At 42.5% G+C, this 21,685-nt stretch overlaps 1 protein-coding gene across 1 annotated transcript in view; it reads left to right on the forward strand.

The window, feature by feature from the left end:
* Positions 1-3,091: 3,091 nt before the first annotated feature.
* gna12a (guanine nucleotide binding protein (G protein) alpha 12a) overlaps positions 3,092-21,685 on the forward strand; it is a 28,554-nt gene continuing 9,960 nt past the window's right edge. Inside the window, exons 1-2 of the mRNA XM_063475923.1 lie at positions 3,092-3,851; positions 9,260-9,478. Of these exons, the coding sequence (XP_063331993.1) occupies positions 3,534-3,851; positions 9,260-9,478 (537 nt within the window). The 5' untranslated portion in view covers positions 3,092-3,533. The remainder of the gene's footprint in view (positions 3,852-9,259; positions 9,479-21,685) is intronic.

Consider the following 21,685-nt stretch of genomic DNA (forward strand, 5'->3'; position numbering starts at 1 on the left):
CAATTCAGGGTCATGGTGGGCTGGCGCATATTCCAGCTGTCATGGGTACACCCTGGAGAGCTTGTCAGTCTGTCGCAGGCAGATAACCATTCACACTCACACCTTCGGCCAATTCAGAATCACCAATAAGTCTAACAAGCATTCTTTGCACTATGGAAGGAAACCAGTGTACCCACACAGGTCCACACAGAAAAGTCCCAGTGTGGATCTGAACCCAGAACCTTTTTTGCACCACACTGCAGATTTCTACCAAAATAAAAATCTGGTAATCCACAGGAAACTTTCTGTGCAGTCTGCATGTTCTCCCCATGTCTCTGAGAGCAAAAAGGGAACAGGGGACCCTAACTCTTGGGTGCTACTCAAATCTTGTGGTTTAATGTGTTTAAATGAGGCAAAATCTGTTAATCTGTTTAGGGGCAGCAGGGTCTGGTGTTTGAATCCACTGCCTGGCCAGCACCTTGTCATGCATGTTAGGTTAACTAGTGATTCTCAATTAGCTGTACATGCAAATGTGAGCATGAATGAGTCCTTTGGTGGACTGGCAACCTGTCTTGGGTGTACCCCACTCTCACTCCATGACAGCTGGGGTATGCCACACACCTCTCATCCTGTAACCCTAAACAGAATAAGAAGTAAAGAAAATAGAGGGATGGCCTGGTTTACACATATAGTAAGAAGTTAAATTGGTAATATCCAGCACCTGGAATGTGTCCTACTCAATTACACACAATATCGAAAAATGCAAGGTTTGTCTGCTTGCTGTGTTTGTTTGAAATTCCACTGATCACTAAACACATGGTCAGATTTTGAGGCTCTTGGGAAAATATTTAGATCAAAATTGTAAAAACTGCGAGCTTCATAAAGACGTGAAAGTAAAATAAAATAAATTATTGGAAATGGAAAAGCTAAAAAGATGAGCTTTATGATGCACTGCAGCAATATGGATAAAAATCAGTGTCAGTAAAGACCGATTTCTGGTCTGAGCTATAACTGACAAATTTCAGACCACGAATCGGAAATCTGATTGGACTAATTCAACTAAAGAAAATGGTCTGAATATCTCTAAGCTGCATAAGCTCAGAAATATCATGAGACTACTCCAAACTAATGCACTAAACTTAATTGTGTCATTTAAAATGTGGATGCAGTAAGAACTTTATACTTTTATTGTGATTTTTTTCAATCATTTTAAACATTTTGATTAGCCAGTGTGACTTTGTTTCAGGATTTGGGAGCGAACATTTTAAAAGAGAAAATGTGTAGCTGTATAAAACTACAGATCATCCTGGTGTGTGCGATCACACAAGCCACGGTATTCCTTGGCAACACTCCAACCCAAGAGTATATTCAGTAATCATTAATACCTCATTACATGTGTTACGACTGTTGTCGTAATTTTAATATGTAAATTTGAGTGTGCAGGTGCTCCTCCATGATTGGTGCATCCAGGGTGGACGGATCGTACCGATTGGCTAATGACCGGGAGGCAGCGCATAAGAAGACACCGCCAGGAACTGCCAGGTCATTCATCCTCGGCCCAACCCAACCGGCAGACCGTGTGTTCACTGTTTAACTATGTTGGTTTAATGTAGGAGCATGGAGGGGTGGACCGCCTTTTTGTTTAATTAGTTTTCTCCTGTTTTTGTTAGGTAGGGAGGAAAGTAATTGTCGTTTGGTTTAGTTCTTTTGACTAGGTAAGTTATTTACTCCTGAGATAGGCTACCTTTTGTTTGTTGTTTTGGCCTTGGGTTCACCCCGAAGTTATAATTCGCTCCCTTCCTTTGTTTTGTTTTTTTAAATTCACTCATTGTAAATAAATCACTGTCACAAAGTATTAATTGTGTGATGTGCTGCTTGGGGTTGGACGGGGATGGATCACCCTTTATGTTGTGGTCTGGCCGCGCCTAGATGGACCATAACAACATGTTAACATGAGTACTCAATACTTAGTACAGCATTCAGTGTCCTTTTTGTGAAGGTAGCTTGCAGTGTTGCAATGTTATTTTACATCGTGAGCCACTTACGACCCACTTTGATCTTAAGTGGGCTGGATCAGTGAAACTCACCTGTTTGTCAGCGTAAAGAAATTTAACTACACATTTAATCCTAGAGATATTTTAATTGAAGAAAAAGAAGAGCAGTTTTTCTACTTGATACGGAAATGCTGCAGCAGTAAATGAAAGGCGTCTGTCAGCACGACTCTTCGGCTTAAATTCTGAAAAACAAACATGTAAAATGACAGAGAGGGTTCTGGTATCCGATTGCCCAGACTGTCTGGCAGTGAAAAAACAGAAACTTTCTGTCATTTAACTCTTTACCTGTTACTTATTTACTTCAGTGTAGTATGAATTTCCACTGCTGAGGACTTCAGGAGAAATTCTGCAAAAACGATGAAAACACAGATAAATGTCCAAAATTTATGCTCAAATTTGCCAAAGTCCCCCAGCAGGCCAAATTGGAGCCTTTGGTGGGCTGATTCTGGCCCCCACGCCTTATGTTTGACACCCCTGATCTAGTACTCAAACTGCCTCTGTCTCATATCTTTGCTAAACTAATGCCTGCAGACCCACGCTCACAAACATCATGAGCTATGCCACAAAGGTAAATTGGACTTTTGTACCTCCTACTTCATACACACTTAAAAATTAAACAGGGTGTGCAACAGGGGTATAAAGTGCCGAGCCAATAGCCCCTTGGGTGCCCCACTTTACTCAGTGTTAATGGGCCACAGGTATCTTTGACCTTGGCCTGTAAACTTTTGTGACCACATGTAAAGTCTGTGTGACGCTGACAATAAACCATCCACAAACAGAGCTGTAAAAGCGCTCAAACCGAGCAGGGCCACATTTCCCAGTGATGAAGCACACACTCTCTCACACACACACACACACACACACACACACACACACACACACACACACACACACACACACACACGAACAGCAGGAGGAAGCATCACCAGCAGCGCTAAATGTTTCTGTTTTGCTTCTATATGTATTTCCTTCCGTCTGCTAGCGCCCCCTGTCGGGAACCATCAGTAGCGGCGCCCCCCTCAGCAGTCTGGCCGTCCCAGCGCCGCCCGCAGGAGCTTCCAAGTTCACAAACCGCTGGCTGTGTTTGGATAGTTTGGATAGCTGTCCCACGGAGTCAGATACCACAGCCTCAGCGTTGCCGTTACAGTTGTTGTGCTTTGGATGGACACACGGACTCCAGGTCAACTTTCTGTTTTTGTTTTCTGGCCTCTAACATTTGAGCGTTTAAACTTTCTTTTGTTGCTTTCTGGCTTTGTTTCTGTGTCCAGAGTGATTTCTGTGGATGGCGAGGTCTAACCAAGATGGACACGGGCTGTCTGCCGGTTGGAGACTAGATAACGGCTTCTCAAACTACATGTAGACTTTATTTTTTTACGCGTGTTTATCGTGTTTATCCGTGAACTTTGTAGTCGGACCATTTCCATCCCGGGGGTGGGGGTCAAAATCCTATAATGAACATTTTCCCACTGGAGCTTCGGTAAACTTTTCCCACGACTCGCCATGTCGGGAGTGGTCCGCACCCTGAGCCGCTGTCTGCTCCCGGCCGAGGCCAGCCGGGACCCCGGCGGCAGCAAGGAGAGGAGCCGGGAGAGAGACGCGGCGCAAGAGCGGGAGGCGAGGCGCAGGAGTCGGGAGATAGACGCGATGATCGCCCGGGAGAGGAGAGCCATTCGGCGGCTGGTGAAGATCCTCCTGCTCGGGGCCGGGGAGAGCGGAAAGTCCACATTCCTCAAACAGATGCGCATCATTAACGGGCAGGAGTTTGATCAGAAGGCACTTCTGGATTTCCGGGACACAATCTATGAGAATATACTGAAGGTAAAGACAAGGCGAGGGGGCCTTCATCCTCCACATATCTAATGTTTGCCGTGTTTGTAAACATCCAAATCGTGTTTTATATATGAGAAGGACAACAGTGAGGGGGCATTTTGAAAGTTTTCACAAGTAATTGACACTTTAGGTCACTGTGGCTCCCACTATTCAGGTTTTTAAATTAGTTGCTTATGTCTTAGCTTTTATAATAAATCTGATTGATTTTTATTTTTTAAGACAGGCAAAACCTTTTCTGAGGAAAATCAAGATGATGGGAACAATTTATATCTGCAGGCCTGGGCCATTAGCGACTAAGGTTCACACACTTATTTAAACACACACAGAGGTCTGTTGACATAGTGCATATTTTTATCCTGAAGTGAGTCTATGTGTGTGTGTGCGTCCTGTCCCTTTGTTTGCTGTCATGGCTGGGCCTCCTTCACCAGCTAACAATACCAGACTATTCCTGAGGGATGAGCACATCCGTCCTGAGTGCCACACAGCCCAGACAAGGATGATAAGAGCCTGCACTTCTGCACAGACAAGACAGTATTCAGTACCCTCCCCCAAACACAAGTATACAGTGACCGTCCTGTCTCGGGCCAGATCAAGAACACAATCTTCCCACACACCACATACTTTACCAGCAGCCAAACTCCGGAAAACACACACAATGCGCGATGTGTAGGAGCTGATAGGCCAGGCCAAAACTACCAGCTATTACCCCGCTTAAAACATCTGTAATTCCCTCACCAGCGCTGCAGTCATTCGTCATCTGAAGTATATAAAGAGCGAATGTTAGTATTAGGGTTGTAAGTGGAAGTTATTTTCATTAATGATTAATCGTTTCTGTTTTATTCCTCTGTTCAGTGTCTGCTCTTTTCCCCGTCTTTTTGGATGTGGCTTTTTCTTTGCAACTCAGCACAGAAGGCCACAATCCTGGAGTGACCTCACTCCAAGCTTCTGGTTGAGAAGTGATGCACTCTTGCTCAGTTGCAGATTCACGCTCCTTTTTAGTGTGCTGTTTGCTGAAGAGAGTAGCACACGTGGTTGTAAAATCTGGAGTTTATTGGAGGTTCACGCAGGCAAATTGGGTGATGCTCCGCATACTCGACGTTTATGGCTTCTTTAATCAGCACAAGCTGTGCTAACATAATTGGAAAAAGGTTTTCCCGATGATCAATCAGCCCTGTAACGTGATAAATGTTCACTGGGCGACATAATGTGCCACTGAAGGACTGATGGCTGCTGGAAACAGGCCTTTGAGCATCTATGTAGATGATACAATAACAATAATAACTAATTTATCATCAGTGGTTGAATTAATGAGCGTTAAAATCATATCTGGATAATTTGGTGTTGGAAAACAAGGACATTTTGAAGCAATCCCAGCTTAACCACGCCCAAAAGTGTCAAAGCAGTAACTCTCTGACCTAAATTTCATTTTGAAGAAGACAAAAAAGTCACAAGAGGCCAAATCTGCTGATCCGTTTGAAGATCGGATGAAGATCGCGTTGGTTTTTTGGCCTTCAAATCAATGTAGTGTGAATAATATGGCGTGCACCATGATCAGACACCTCACCGACGTCACACTGACAGTTCCTGTGAATGTTAAAAAAAGAATGCAGCACATTCCCGGTCGTGCTCCTGACACGATGTGCCTTCTTTGAGATTGGACGCCGCTGTTTGGATTTCCCACATCACAAAGGAAAAACAGCCAATCGTTTGCTAGATGCGGTTGTTGGTGGAAGATCGGCGTCACCTACCAGGTGTAGTGGGGAACCCCCTGTCTTATGGGAACCTATTGATGAAGAGTGAGAGAGCAAAGTGGAAAAGGAAGGAAAGAAGGGCGGATAAAGCTGAAAGAGGATGCACAGGTGTGCTGCACAATTAGGCCTGCAGAAATAAACAGCGGAGAGGTGGAGTTCAGGTGCGGTCTGAGTCATTATCTTGTCAAGCAGTGGATAAATCTGTGGTTTAACCATTGTCAGAGGTGAACCATATGTTCCTCACACACTGAAGTGAAACAAACAAAAAAACCCTCTGATCTAAGTTAGCCTTAACTAGAAAGTAAATGATCACTGAGTCGTTTTTGACTTGCTCTGTTAGTTTATGAGCTGCATTTCTTCATCACAATAGAAGATAAATACCAGCAATAAAAAAAGAGCAAATTTTTCTAAACTGAGCATGTGATGGCTGCTCCCTTCTCTTATCTCTGGTAGCTTTTATCTCTCATTGCCTTTCTTGAATTTCTTTGAAGTATTCGCCTGCTTTTTTCTCTCTCTCTCTTTTTCTTCTTTTTTGGCTCGTTTGGTTCACAGCAGATATTTTGGCACTGGCTGCCCGCTCATGTGTTGTGTTTTGTGGCTGGTGTTGATGTCACTTACAGTCCCATTCACTTGGGCTCTGTGGGCTCAGAAGGCAGGCGTCGCTTTAGAGGAGGAGGAGGTCAGTGCAGTTCGCGGGGTGGACTGCATTAACGCAGGAAAGAGAGCCGCTTTTTAATACAACATTTATAAATGAAACAGAACCCTGCCAGCTCCAGCCATCTGCCGGAGGCAACTGCTACTAACGCTGCTGACCACGCCATGACTGTGAGAAGCCCATCAGCTCAGACATCAGATTTTAATGTTTTTTCGCCGCGTGTGGTCAGATACTGAGGGCCAGTAACACATAAAATGAGCTTTTCAATCAAAGTCTGTTACTCATTTAAATTTGTGCGTCCTGTGGCGTTGCCCTCTACGGCTGGGGAGGAGGTGAAGTTTGGTTGGAGTTAACAGGAAGCAGAAGATTCAAATACTAAATCCCCATATATGCTATGTAAAAAAAATCTTCTGAGCTGTTTTTTTCCTTTTCTTTTCTTGTTGGTATTTCCTCCGTCTACTCTATGTAGCTGTTTTTACACGTGGATGTCAGGCGAATGAAGTAAGGATATTGTACACTCGGAGTCTGCTTCACATTCAGTCTGACTATCTGTTTGCTTCAGGCTGCCTGAGCAGCGCGTGCAGGGCCCGCAGCAAAGTACGACCACTCCTGCACTGTGAATTCGCTAGACTGCTTCCTGCATAAATTTAACCTGGGCATTATTTAACTGATCGCCCAGACTTTGTGCTGCCGAGCTAGGAGGATTTTGCATTTTCACCTCTTTCAGGCATATCCTCGGAAAGTTCAGGGGTGCCAGTGCATGTGTGGAAGCATCCTATGTCAGTCACATAAGGAAGTTGTCCGGTCAAAAACTGGGTCATAGTTCTGGGAAGTATGCAACCTGCACTTCCTGGGAAGTAAAGCAAATGCTGTTTATGGCCTTTGTGTATGCATATGTTCAAATGTTTATAACCAGATAATTAATGATAAACTAGAATTACTCTGAATCAGTTTACAACAGGAGTTACAACATCCATGCAACACCTGTCCATCCATCCATCTTTCCTTCCACTTATCCAGTTTGGGGTCAGAGGGGGTTAGGGGGAAGGTAGTGGTTGGAACCATTCACACTCGTAATTACACCTACGGCCAATTTAGAATTGCAAATTAACCTAACCCAGGGAGAACCAACACAAGCACAGGAGATAACTCCGCAAAACTCCACAGAGGTCCCAGCTGGTGGATTTGAACCTGGGGCCTCCTCGCTGTGAGGCAGCAGTGCCAGCCATCTGTCTGTCATTCCTGTGTAATTACCACCATGTTCAGACTCATAACAGTAAGCAAACCTGACTTCCAGTTTTTAGCACTCGCTTTGTTTCTGTTTTTCTAGCTGAGATTCACAGTAACCCATGATCAGCAGACCAGAAATGCACAGTACGTGCTAAATATAGCACACAAGCTGACGTCATCTGAACGTCCAGATAACACACAAGCTAGTTCTTGTTAGAGAATGTGTGCAATCCTCTGGTACTGACCTCTTAGATTGGGCAAAGCGAAGGCAACGTCAGTCATCTGAATTCTTCGGAGGCTTTCAAACTGAGCCGCATATAACTGACTTGTTACAGACAGACAGTGACAGGCTGATCGGCATGGAAGCAGACAGTGGAGTAAATATGCGGGCACTCAGGAAGAGACGCAGACAGGAATATAGAGGATTATGATACAAATGCGGCAGATTAGTAAATTGATAAGACTCGTGTCGTCTCGCCGACAGTGATCACAGTCTGGATGTGACTCACTCAAAGCTCACGCGGTGATTCTGCTTTGGGAAGTTCGCTGCGTCCACGCTGGTAGTGGCTCTGCATGTTCGTCACATTAATGTAGCATGTGTGTTTGTGTGTGTCTTTGTTTTAAGCACCACTGTGGGATTTCCTCACTTGTTTAGGTTCACATCCATCTCACTCATTCCTAAAAACAAAAACAGCGTTTCTGAATAAAAAGTCTGAACATGCTCAGACTTGAAAGCACTCCACAACACTGAGTCATAGAGGGCAGCCAAGTCAGACTGCACACACACATGAAACAGACATACATCGCAGCTGCATTACTCAAACCTTCTTTTCACTCTTTGCATTTGCCTTTTTTTTGTTATAGCCATCTTCAAAAGCGTGGGTGGTGGGGGGCTCTCTCTCTTTGACTTCCTGGTTTTTACATAGTCTGCCCCGTATTTGTAAAGACGACGCTGAGCCGGGTCAGGAGATGTTGATGTTGTGGGTGTGTAAAAGCCTCTTCAGTGTGAGATTAAGCAATACAAATAAACTTGACTATTGCAAAAGATTCAGATGGGTCATGAGTCACTGACAGACACACACAGAGCACACGTACTTTGACCCCGAGACACTCTTAAATTATTCACAGCAGAGTCATTGTAACGATCCATAAAACAGATGAGCAACAACTCTTTAATAATTCAGCCGCTCTGGACTTGGAGATGCTGTGAAATACGCCTCACATTTGCAGTGAATTATTAAGAGCCGGTGAGGGTGTAATGGATCGGCGCGAGCTCACCGATTCAAAAATCAAAGGTTTTTATAGCTAACTTACATTTTTGGTGATGCTCGCAGTTGTTCACAAGAATTGGCTGGAGAGAGAGAGAGAGAAAAAAGAAGTATATATTTATAGTTGCTGTGTGGAGCGGGCGTAAATGCTGCATCATCACTTCCAGAAAGTTACAGCCCACCTCAATCTGACATCTGGAGTAGCTGTTCAAGAGAATAGATGGCAGAAATAGAAAAAAGCAGAACTGAAGGAGGAATATTCAGTCTCAGGAAGAGACCTCCCACACAGATCCCACATGGTTCTCCTCAAAAAACCACCAGCAGCCACACATGCATGCGTTTAGAGTGTGACTTAAATGCATGAGTTTCAGCGTTAAAGTTACTCCGTGTTTACGAGGAATGCTAGACTTCTTTTTTTCCTCCCATCTGTGTGGTAAGAAAAATATCTGCGACATTAAGACGGGCGGCTGGTCTTCTTTTGTGTGTCTGCAGGGCATGCGTGTGCTGGTGGATGCCCGCGACAAGCTGGGTATCAGCTGGCAGAGCTGTGAAAATGAGAAGCAGGGCATGCTGGTGATGTCGTGGGAGGGCCGCGTAGGCGCTTCGGGGGTCGAGCCCAGTGAGTTCCAGCTGTACGTGATGGCGCTGAGCGCGCTCTGGGCGGACGCCGGCATACAGGAGGCCTACACGAGACGCTCCGAGTTCCAGCTGGTGAGTAGATTAGAGAGACATTATTCTCAGTCCTTTTAATATCCTCCCACGCCCCTACGAACTTTCATCACTAACCACCTGAGACATCCAAAAGTGGTAATTTTAACTGGATGATTTTTAACCCTTGTAATTATATGAAAGTGATTATTGCTATAGAAACTCTGCAAGATGCAGTAAAGTCAGTCTGTGCTTTCATGGCAACAAGCTGCAGTACTCTGAGGTGGTGAGAGGGTGCAAAGCAAGAAGGGAGGGCAAGGTACTCGTGTGCCAGTGCTGCAGAAAATGAGCACTTAAATCAAAGTGTTGTTTCAAATATTCAGCTTTTTAACAGCATTATTATCATCTGAGCAATTTAGTTTGACTTTTCTGCTCAAGTGCTTTTTCATGTGCTTTCAGTTGCAACATATGATGCCAGGGCATGCACCGATGTAGCTGCTATTGTGTTTGTTATAGTTAAACCAAAGCAAATCACCAGCGAAACAAACTGTTATCCTACTTGTACTCTTTTCCCCTGCTTTACACAAATATGTGGATGTTTTTTAGATTAGCTGAACCATTGCAAAATATTTCCCTGATCCTTTTTGCTGCTGCAGAAATCTCCCGTGTGGTGCAGATACCCCTCTTTGGGATTTTGTAGACTTAAAGAAAAAAAACTCTTTGTAACCGTTTAAAAGGGCATTTCATTCAAAAAGTGTTTGTTGTCTTTTGTAAACCCAGTCAATAGAAAAACAAGAACAAAGGTTCAAAATGTTTTAACCTACTCGTTCAGCAGTCTAAGGCAGAAGCTTCCAACCTTTGCACATATCAGAGGCCTATAAGTGTGAACTGAAGATGCTCGTGTTTATGTCAGTGATATTTACAGTGCTGTAAAAAGTATTTGTCCCCTTCCAGATTCGTTAATTGTTGTCACACCTATGTGTTTTAGATCATCAAGCAAATTTTAATATTAGACAAAGATGACCCGAGCAAATGAAAAATGCAGTGGTTACCTCTTATCTGTAAAAGGTTGACGGGGTATTATCATCTCCTCGCCAGACAGGTGCCGTGGGCACCTAAGTTTGGACTGTTAACTCTTGAACAAGGTGACGTAGGAGCTTCAAATTGATACTGTAGGTGCATCTGCTAAAATTTCTGAAAATCTTGTGAGTGTGATAGCTTGAAAACAAGACAATGTAGGATTTTGAAATTGATACCATAGGTGTGTCTGCTGGGAGGCTTAGGGGTAGCACTGGCAGGATTTTTAAATGATGATTTCATTTATGAAAGGAATGTAGCGATCCAAACCTACTTGGCCCTGTGTGAAAAAGTAACCTCCCCCACCCCAGTGATTAGCCACAGTTTTTGAAAGTTGAGTTTCATTATTGACATCCAGGCCTGATAACTGCCAGACCCGTTGAATTTTTAAAAATCACTTAAATAGAATCTGCCGGACAAAGTGAAGTAAAATCACTGACATCTGTCCATCACAAAGGGTTACAAACTCTAAGGCTTTGGGACTCCAGTGACTACAGTGAGAAAATTTGGAGCAGTGGTGAACCTTCCCAGGAGTCACTAGCCTACTGAAGTAAGAGTGCATAGATGACTCATCCATCAGGTCACACAAGAGCCAATAACGATGTCTAAAGAACTGCATGCTTCATATGTGTCAGTTAAGGTCAGAGTTCACGATTCTATTGGGAAAACAATCTGTGGACAAAAGTTGAACCTTTTGTTTCCTGTTACATCTGCTGTAAAACTAACACAGCATGTCATAAAAACATCATCATAGCTACAGTCAAACATGGTGGTGGTAGTGTGGTGGTCTGGGGCTGCTTTGCTGCTTCAGGACGACTTGCTGTAAGTGATGGAAACACGAATTCTGCTCTCTACCAGAAAATCCCAAAGAAGAATATCCGCATATGTTCAAGAGACCTTGGGTTATGCAGCAGGACAATGATCTAAAACCTCTCCAGCAAGTCCACCTCTGAATGGCTCAGAAAAAACAACATGAAGGTTTTGGAGTGGCCTCGTCAAAGTCTGGATTTAAATCAAACTGAGATGTTGTGGCATGACCTTAAACAGGCCGTTCGTGCTCCAAAACCCTCGAATGTTGCTGAATTAAAACAATTATGCAAACAAAATTAAAATTCCTCCACAGCGATTTGAAAGTCATTTCCAGTTATCATAAACACTTGTTTGCAATTCTTGCTGCCAAGCGTGGCGCAACCAGTTATTAAGTTTAGGGGGCAATCACTTTTTCACATAGGTTGGGATAGATTTTTCCCTTAATAAGTGAAATCATGTTTTAAAAACAGCATTTTGTATTTCCTCGGGTTATATTTGGCTAAAATTAACCATTGTTTGATGATCTGAAACATTGAAGTGTGACTAATATGAAAAAATAAGAAATCAGGAAGTGGGCAGATACTTTCCCACGGCACTCTACAATGTCCAGTTCTTCATTAGTGTTATTTTCTAGTTTCTTCTGTACACTTCCCACCTTATAATACTTAACATGATTTATGTGGTATTATGTAAAGAAATATATGAATATACTGAAATCTTTGACACAGTGTAGTCTGGGTTTTTTTTTTTGTTTAAACCAGATAAACTGGCTTTAAGCTTTGGCCAAAGAAAATGTCAAGTAAAATAACGTCTGACCTTTCTGTTAAAGAAGCAGCTTAAATGACTTTTGAGGACGTCTCTTTGATATCTAACATCCAAAGTGAACATTTCTTTGAATATCTCCAGCTTTGGAGTTTGGTCTCGTCAGTTCCTGAACTCCGATGCTTAACAAAATATTACCAGGAATTGCAACACTAATGGTTTGATTTCATTAGTGTTCTCTTGGCTTTCATCTGGCTTCACTGAAACCTCAATATCCAAACTTGAGGCATGAGGGTCAGATTAAGAAAAGGATATTTCAAAATAATAACTGGAACAGCTCTGACACAAACAGCTACCGCTAATTTAAGAGCTACTTTGATGTAACTGGTTGTATGTGAACTGATGTAACCCTCTCTCATATTGAAAGAATGTAACAGTAATGTGTCCGGCATGTTTTAAATGTAACGCAATACAGGGAACGTTCATTCTTGCATTGCACTTGGCGGTGTGACAAAAAGGGGAGGTGAGCTGAACAATGAAATTATGATAACCTGGCTTGTAAATAATCCTCCAGACTCCAAGATGGCATTCGAATGTATCGTGTCCACCAGATCTCAGTTTGAGAACTGAAGGATGTACGTTTTATTTTGCTATATTGAGGGCAAAACAAATCGCTGCTTTTAACTGCAAGAAAACTCGCACAAACTCGAGCGCCAATGTTCTATGGAGAGAAAAACATGCAGCTTTATAAACAAGTGGAGCTGAAAATCAATGATTTTACACAATCATTGATTTCTGTATCTGGTAGACAACTCGGGAAGATGATTATTCGGATTAAAGCCGCGGTAACCCCCAGAATCGGTGGGAGACATGTTTAAAACGTCGTTGTAATGGTGTGCCTTTCTTCTTAAAGGTGCCGCTGGCTTCTGAGGCTGATATTGTCACATTGTTTATATTGATTTTGGCTCTAAGAGTAAGGGAGATGTTAAGAGAGAGCGCGAGAGAGAGAATGAGCAAGTGTGTGGGATGCAGGAAAGACGGGCTGTTGTTTTACTAAAGCTTGTTGTAAACTTGTAGTGCGTGTATATACTGCATAACAGTGCAATAAAATACAAAAACGATAAAGCCGTAATAATACAGTACATTGTCCAGCTCAGATATATTAGTTTCCCTTTTTGCTTTTTAGCCCAGTTCATCATCTTCAGCTCTCTTGGGTGAGAATGCATTTAATTAACAGGCTTTAACTTTTCCATAAACTATAAACACCGATCAGCCACCGCATTAAAGCCACGGTTCTAATATTGTTGATTTCCTTACACTGTTGACACAGCTGTACCTGCTGGAGCATGGACACGTCCTCTGTGGTCCTGAGCAGTGGATCCTTTGGGTGCCAGGACCTTCCTGGATCAGATTTTTCCTGTTGCGTCGTGTCGATGCTCAGTTGCATTGGGATAATTGGGACTGGGATCATTATCGTCTCATGTGTGATTTGTAGTTCGTGGATATTTAAAAGTAGAATGGGAGGCAGAGCCTTCAGCTGTCACCAGCTTACAGTTTGGACACCCTCTCTACTACTAAGATCCGGCCTAAAACTTTCCTCTTGATAAAACATCTAGTCAGGGCTGGATCAGGTGACCTTGAATCCTTGCTTAGTTACAATGCAATAGGTCTAAGCTGTTGGGAGATTCCCATCATGCACTGAGTGTTTCTTCTTCACTCACCTTTTCTCTGCACTCTATATTTAATCATTAGTTATTATTAATTTCTGGCTCTCCATTGTCCCCCTCACCCCCAACCATTCATGGCACATGGCCGCCCCTCCCTGCGCCTGGTCCTTCTTGTGGTTTCTTCCTGTTAAGAGAGAGTTTTTTCTCCCCACTGTCACCAAGTGCTTGCTCACGCAGTCATTTGATTGTCTTAACCTTTCAATATAAAGCACCTTGATGCAATTGCTGTTGTGATTTCGCACTATATGAATAAAATTGAATTGAACTGAATCGAATCTCCGAAATTGTCAAACTGGTTGTCAAGGTCAACTCCCGGGGCTCTTTTTCATGTTCTTTGAAGCATTCCTGAGCCTTTCTGCTGCACTGAGTAATTAACCTGATATATCTGGTATATCTGCCCCTTCTTGGGAGGGGTTGCAACAGCAGGTAGCTCCTCGTGTTTGAGTTGGCAGATTTAAAAAAAAGAATTTTTCCTGACCAAATCCCAGGATCTGTAAACCACTACATTTCTAAATAAAACACTTACTAAAATGTTAAACCTCCCATTCAGGAAAAAAAGCACATCTCAGTTCACTCTGATTTGGGTATAGTCACTGGCTGACCTGATGATTTCATTTGCGTGTCCGCATTTAAATTTAGTATTGCATTTTTAAGTTTTGATATGATGGCAAACAACAGTTACAGCAAACACAAAATAACTGCTACTCATTACTAATCATGCTCTTGTCCTGTTTCCGTTTCCTCTGCTATTAGCAGTCTGACTGAGTAATATTGCAAAGAAGAAAAAAAACTTTGCACTGTAGCCTTGTTTTCCACTTCTGTAGTCGTGCTGTGGAGAGCAGGAGATATTTGCATGGTAACTGATTTACTTCAGCCTGTTTTCTCTGATCTAATAGTCACTGATGTGCTCAAAACATCCGAGAGAGTAACCGGATCACATTAGAAATGTTTATACCTGCCAGCTGAAAAAGAAGCAGCAGTTAACTGTTTAGTAGTGCACCGAGTGAAGCCAAAGTATTTATTGTCTTTTTGCATAACTTCCTTATCGCTCTCTCTCGCTCGCTTTCATTTTTTTTGTTTTGGAGACGTTGCAAAGATGTAATTATTTTCCTCTTGACTGTAAATGGAGCCACTGAAGTGCACTCTGTGGAGCCTCTTCTCCTGAATTACATCCAGCAAACACAAACATGAAACTCCTCACAGACAGCAGAGCAGTTCTTCTCCCTTTTAACAACATGCAGTACATTAAACACACACAGATCAACACCAGTGGGTTGCACAAGAAATGTTTTCTTTACAGGCAACGACCAGTCACCACGAGTGCATAGAAGATATGCAAGTTATTACAGTGAAAGTGATGGAGGACATTTTTATCATCATCTTTGTCTCTCTTCCTAAGGTTTTACATCCACAAAATCATCATCAGAAGGCATCATAACATTACGTTATGTCTTAAAAGGCTTAAAAGACAAGCATTTTACAAAACAGTGAACCAGATAAGCTTTTAAAAATAAGTGAAAACGCTCAAAAGTTTCATATGAAACTTCTCGAGACGAGTCACGTCTGGCAGATATTTTTTTCTGCTGTCTTTAGCCGGAGCAGCCTTTGCTTTTTTTTTTCCAAGTTCATCTTTTATTCTCCCGTCTCGCAGGAACAAAAACAAATAGACTCCTTTCAACAGCCACTTGCTATATTTTAAAGAACATTTTGTGAGAAACAGACAGGCTAGAGAAACCATTTGTCCAATAAACGTCTACAGATATGCTGTGAAGGGCCAGACAGCTTGTCAATGACACTCAATGGTTCAGCAGAATGTCATGAATGATCGCTAACCATATTGTGAACAGAGGGAATGTCTCACGGCATCGGCATCACCAGCTGGGCTCGCTGTCTGTGCTCCGTGCATTGGCTGTAACAGCTAGTTTTATTTGGGCTTTATTGAAAGTGACGCAGCAGCTTTACTGTCTGCTCGGGGCTGTGAGGACGACCTTTTACCTTGTTACACTTTTATCGGTGACAAAACAAGCTGGAGTCACATAGAAGGTGCTTCCGTCTCTGTCTCCGCTGTCTCACACTCAACAAACTGTGTGTGCGTGTTTGAGATGTACAGCTCTGGGTCAGACCGCTTTGTCTTATCTGGAGTTGCTGTGTGATAAAGTTAGTGTGTTACAGCCGCACACAGGCCTGCAGGCATCGTTCTCTCTAAAGGCCAGCGCGCATAGGAAACACATTTAGAGGCGTTTTTGATGCTCATGGCCTGCTGCCACTCTATCAGCAGACTTTTTCAAACGTATCAATCTATACTGACTCTGAAACACGCGCGATCTGCTTGTCACCTCAAGACAGCTATTTAAATCGCTGCTGTTCCAGTGTTGTGAATGATGTGCAGTCTGTGTGGACTAAGTGGACTGAGTGCTTCGGTTCAGCTCTTGATTTGCTTTAAAGTGGAGTAAAGCTGGTGAAAGTCAGTGTTTTTCTGATTGTCAGCAAATTCCGTAAAGAAACCAAAACCAGCAATGCATTAAACACCTGCTAGCTGTGTAGCGAACGCGCTGTACTACTCTCTTTCCTTTTTTTCTGCATGGGTCCAGACTGAATTTGAAGCAATTCTAGCAGATGTGTACCGCAGGCGTAAAGGGAACACTTGCATAGTTAAGTGTAGGTTATGATGTAAAACACTAGTTTAGCCTCCGTGTTTAAATTCTGTCCCACTGACATCATTATTGTGGCTCGGGAGGTTGTCTAGTGGCTCGATACCCAGAGTTTCCCCCAGTCGGAGGATGACTGTGTGCGTGAATGTTTTGGTATAGAAACAGAGGCTGAATGTGTGTGAGACTGGGTGAACGACGCTTGTAGTAAAAACCCTTTAATTTGCATATATGAGTTTTAATTTGTATCATATTTGCTACATCTGGCTTTTTTTGCAATGTATGACTTAAAAATGCATTAATTTAGGGTTTTAGGTGGAAAAGAAATCACACTGATGATGCAGAAGTGTCAAAAATTCACAAAAACTGAATGTATGAAATATGATACTTGAGGCATTAAGGGGTTGTAGATTTAGTTGTAAATTTAAAGGGGGGAAAAATGTGTTTTTCTTTCCTGATGAAATCAGATTGCTTCACTTCACAGGGCCCTCATCATACTCCAGAGGTCACAGGTAAACAGGAAATGCTGTGAGTTTAGTGAAGAGCTACAAGCTGATACCAAAAATAGCTGTCAGCTCATTCCAGAGCTTCTTCAAAGAGCTGACGCTTCTGATAACAAGCTTCTGCAGACTCGTGACTAAAATCACAGCATTTTCTTACTGCAAAGTATAAATGGAGTGTAAAAATCGTGTATTACAGGTATTATACATGGCAATCTGTGGCGTGTGTGGTGTGATGAGCTACATCCAGCCTTGCAAAGTGAAGTGCTGTGGTAAAAAAGTAATAATAAATAAAAATAATAGGCATTTGTGGCTTTCTAGATGTTCAATGTCAGTGGATGATTCAGCAGTGACCCATAATATGACACTATTTGCTGTCAATTGCTACTGGTATTAAAGCATGAATGAATGTGAACTGCATATCAAAGCTGCTGTGCTGATGAGCTGGCCAACAGGCCAATCTACAACTTAACCTCTCTATTTTTTGATTCCTTTCATCTCTCCAGCAATTCACTGTCTGAAATCATCTAGTTAGGACTATTGAGATGGAGCAACACTGCAGATCTCATCCATGCTGCCAGTGGAGCTAAAACATTTTAACCAGTGAGCCCATGAACACTGTATTTCTATTTAATATTGGGCAATCCCTGATTCACTGTCCTGCTGCATGCAGTTATTACCAATGCACCAAAGTCAAGCAGTTAGCTCCCAACATATCTAACATGTTCTACAGTGCCCAGTTGTTTTTGATATTACTTAGACCAAGAGTGTCAAATATAAGGCCCAGGGGCCTGAATAAACCCGCCAAAGACTCAAGTATGGCCCACTGGAGGGCTTTAGAAAATGTGAAGGAGGGCAAAGATTTTGGCTTTAAACTGTATTTTTATAAGTCATATAGCTTCATACAGAAAGACCTCCCCTATAGCCATTAATACAATTAATTCAATTAATAGTAAAACAAGTAAATTACAATAGGTTCCTGTTTTTTTTACTTTCTGCTATAGAAATGTATTATTTTTACAGCTTCACACTAATTTACAAATTTTCCATTTTATAATTGCAGGAAAGTCTCCTCGATGAGCTAAAAGAAGGTTTTATGTCATTTTACTTATTTATTTCTCTGAATTTTAGCCGAATAGACGTGCTGATAGACTTCTTTAATTAACTACAGCAGCATTTCTTTATCATGTAGAAAAACTCAGACATACTGTTAAACTGCACATGTTTTCTCAGGGATTAAATGTGTGGTTAAACACTGACAGAAAGGGGATTTTCACTGGCCCGACCCACTTAACATCAAAGTGGCCCACGATGTAAAATAGTTTAAGTCAGGGATGTCGAACTTAACTTTATATTTGTCACCTCTTTTTTAAATGATTTATGTGCATGTGCTTGGGGCCCAATCGAGGATAAAGGAAGTTAAACGCTACCAAAAAAGTGCTGGTTTTCTTTTTCTGTTCACTTTTCGGACAAAACATGGAGCAACAGCAGCCTTATTCTCGACAGCAAGAAACCAAAATGTCTGCTGTGGAGTAAATGTGCTGAGTTAGATACTCTCCGCCTCCACTTTCTTGCCGCTCTTGGAGAGGTTTTCCGGGGACACCGCAATCAGCTTTTCCCAGGCACAACTGGGCCCGAGCTGGGCCGCGAGCAGACGGGGGAGAGGGAGGAGAGTCCGATGAGAGGAAGAGAGAAAGGGAGTGGAAAGCGGAGATGAGCATGGAGATGGGGAGTCTCCCACAGTGAAAATGGAGCGAAGGAAAAGGGGAGATAGTGAGGGGAAAAACAAACCCAAAGCGAGCACAGGCAAGGAGTTTGTTTACTTGGAGGCTTTTCTGTTTTCCCACCACACCCAGATAACACGCAGTTTGATACAGGACATAAACATCGAACCTCCCCTGCTCGAGGAAAACAAGGCTGTAGATCAAGGAGTGACAGTAAGTGGTGGCTGCTGTCTTCAGCGTAGGTTTAGACTTTGCACCGTTCAGGGGACTTTGAATTCTCACAACGGTGTAAAGAGGCTATAAATGCACAAATGCGTGCAACGCTGCACACATGCACACTTCATCGATGACTTGGGCCTTGCTGAGGTTTAACATTGTGTATAGTGTGTCTGTGGTACCCCATTTTATCTATAATGCATATCCCTGCCTTGATAGGAAGAAACATAAAATATCCCCAGAGCAGGGATTGCAAATAAGATAGCGGTGGATCTAAACCAGCTAGTGAGTGCATGTTTTAGACTGATAGATTTCAAACATAATCCCTCCCTGAACAGGAAACCTGAGCTGAAGCTGAGCACAGCTGTGTTGAAGAGTATCGGCAACAATTTTTTTTCTACCCCTCCAGTTTCTATTCCAGACAAATCTGGAGAAAAGTGAACTGAAATAAAGCTTTTTTTCTATAGATTTCTTGAACTCAGCTCAGAAATATAGATCACATTGAGCATTACAGCTGAAACACTTGGTTTAGATTCATTGTTTTGTCACATTGATGAGGTTTTGTAAAGTTTTCTGGATTTAATTTAAAGCCAAACTGAAACTGCTTCCCCCTCAGTATTAGAAAAGTAGGAATCAAAAATCGATGATTTTTTTTTATTGTCGATTTTTGATTCCTACTTCTCACCCTTTTAAAATTGATGATGCTGCATTTGACTTCTATCAAACCCAGCCTGCATGTTTATCATGCACAGGTTGACAAGCAAAATTTGCACTTTTTAAATGTAGCTGTTTGCTGTGTGCAATACTGTAAATTTAATAGATAACAATTTGTGAACAGTTCTTTGTCTGAAATAAGCATAGACTGAAAAGAAAAGATGGTCAACTCCAGTTTTGAAGCTGCAGTTTTCACGTTGTGCCTGCTGTCGAAAGCAGGCACAGTTTTAGCTGACAGCAGCAAACATCCTCAGATTGTGCAGGCATACATAACACAGACGAACCTAATTAGTGCTAAGTAACCTAGAGTGCAGACTTATTGGGTGGTTGAGCATATTATTTGTCTAAACATGCACTAAAAGTGCCAATACCCAGAACATAGTCAACAGGTCTAGTTCAGCGGCAGTGCCCCATAACAAAACTTTAAGGTGTAATTCAGTTTAACAGGTCATGTACATAAAAATTCTCCCCTGTAAAAATGCTTGTTTCAGATGTGTCGTTGGTCTCTGGGGACCAGCTCATTTTTGGAGTCAGCCTCAAGTGGCCACTCAAGGAACTGCAGTTTTTGGCACTCAGCTTTATTAATTTATTGATTAGTTTCAGCGCTCTGGAGGTTAAAGCCCGACTAGCTCATCCGCAGGCCAGTATTAGCTACTTGTCGATCAATCTGTATTGACATTTAAATTTTCGAAAAATGACAATTAAAAAGTAACGAAGACGGGAGAAACACCCTACAATAGTGATACCAGTGGTGATGTTGCATAGATTCTCCACTAGAGGGCAGTTTGCAACAAACAACCAGCTGATCTATTCAATTCAGTTTTGTTTATTTAGCATCAAATCATAACACGAGTCGCCTTAAGGCACCTTATACATGTACGGTGAAGACCCTACAATAATAGACAAAATAGTAATAGAGAGACTGAGCAGAGTCGGGAGAGTGTGAACAAATGGACATATAAATGAAGGCGAGGTCTTTTTATGTTTTGTGTCTCTAAAAGAAAAAAAATATCGGCCAGTGTATCAAAATATCTGATTTTTAAAGGACTAAATATCGGTCTTAAAAATCCTGTATCATCGCTGCATGAGGCACACAACAACTTCTCCACCTGACTCACCAAGCACATTGATGACTGTGCCAGTCTGCCTGCGCTCAAGAAATGGATTCATGGTGTGTCATTCAAAGCTTTTGGGCATGAAGTGTAATAGTGTTGAGTCATTCTTTGTTAATAAATAAATAAAAATGTACTTATGTGGTGTCATAAAATTACAGTCTGGAAAGGTCAGTGGACATTTTAAATTTTAAAATTATTCATTAGTTAATAAAAAATAATATTTATTATTATTTGAATTGAAAGGACTGACCCACAGTAGCACTGCACTTAGTTCCACACTCAGTGACACATATACCTGTGCCCACACACACACACACACAGAACAGGAGCTTATTCAGGTCTTTGCTGGAATAAAGCCTCTAATCTGCCCATTCACACCATGAATGGAGACATTCCTCCTGCCTTACTCAACACACACACACAAATGCACACTCACACACGGGCTCACATACGTGCACACTCACACACATACGTGCTCACGCCCACATGCACGCCCAGAGCTATATTTTATTCATTTACAGCTCTGCATTACCAGGCACTAAAATCCATCCTTGATCTAATAAAATAAATTCAGTCTGAAGCTTCGACCGCATGAATGATCAGACTGTTTCATTTGTGCTGATGGCAGTTGAAGCGTCTGTGGAAACGATCTGTGCTTGAGCGCGTGTGCGTGCGTGTCAGTGCGTCCGCGGGCGCACACTCACGTGCGTGTCTGTGTCTGTCTGGTGTGTCTGCGTATCCCTTCATCTCTGGGAATTCCCCTCTCCCTGCTTTTCCCTCCAACCAGCCTCCCCTGCCGTTCGTGTCCGGCTGAACCAATCAGAGCCCCCCGGCTTTGTGTTTCCTATTGCCAATGACACCGTAGGTCATCAGCGGGGTCACCGGTTCACATCTCACCCACACAGAGGTCACGTTTCCTGGTTGTTATGGGGCATGTCAGGGCCAACATGAAGAGTAAGAGTTGTTTTTTTTGTTTG

This window comes from Pelmatolapia mariae, linkage group LG6, assembly GCF_036321145.2.
Source record: "Pelmatolapia mariae isolate MD_Pm_ZW linkage group LG6, Pm_UMD_F_2, whole genome shotgun sequence".
Lineage (NCBI taxonomy): Eukaryota > Metazoa > Chordata > Actinopteri > Cichliformes > Cichlidae > Pelmatolapia > Pelmatolapia mariae.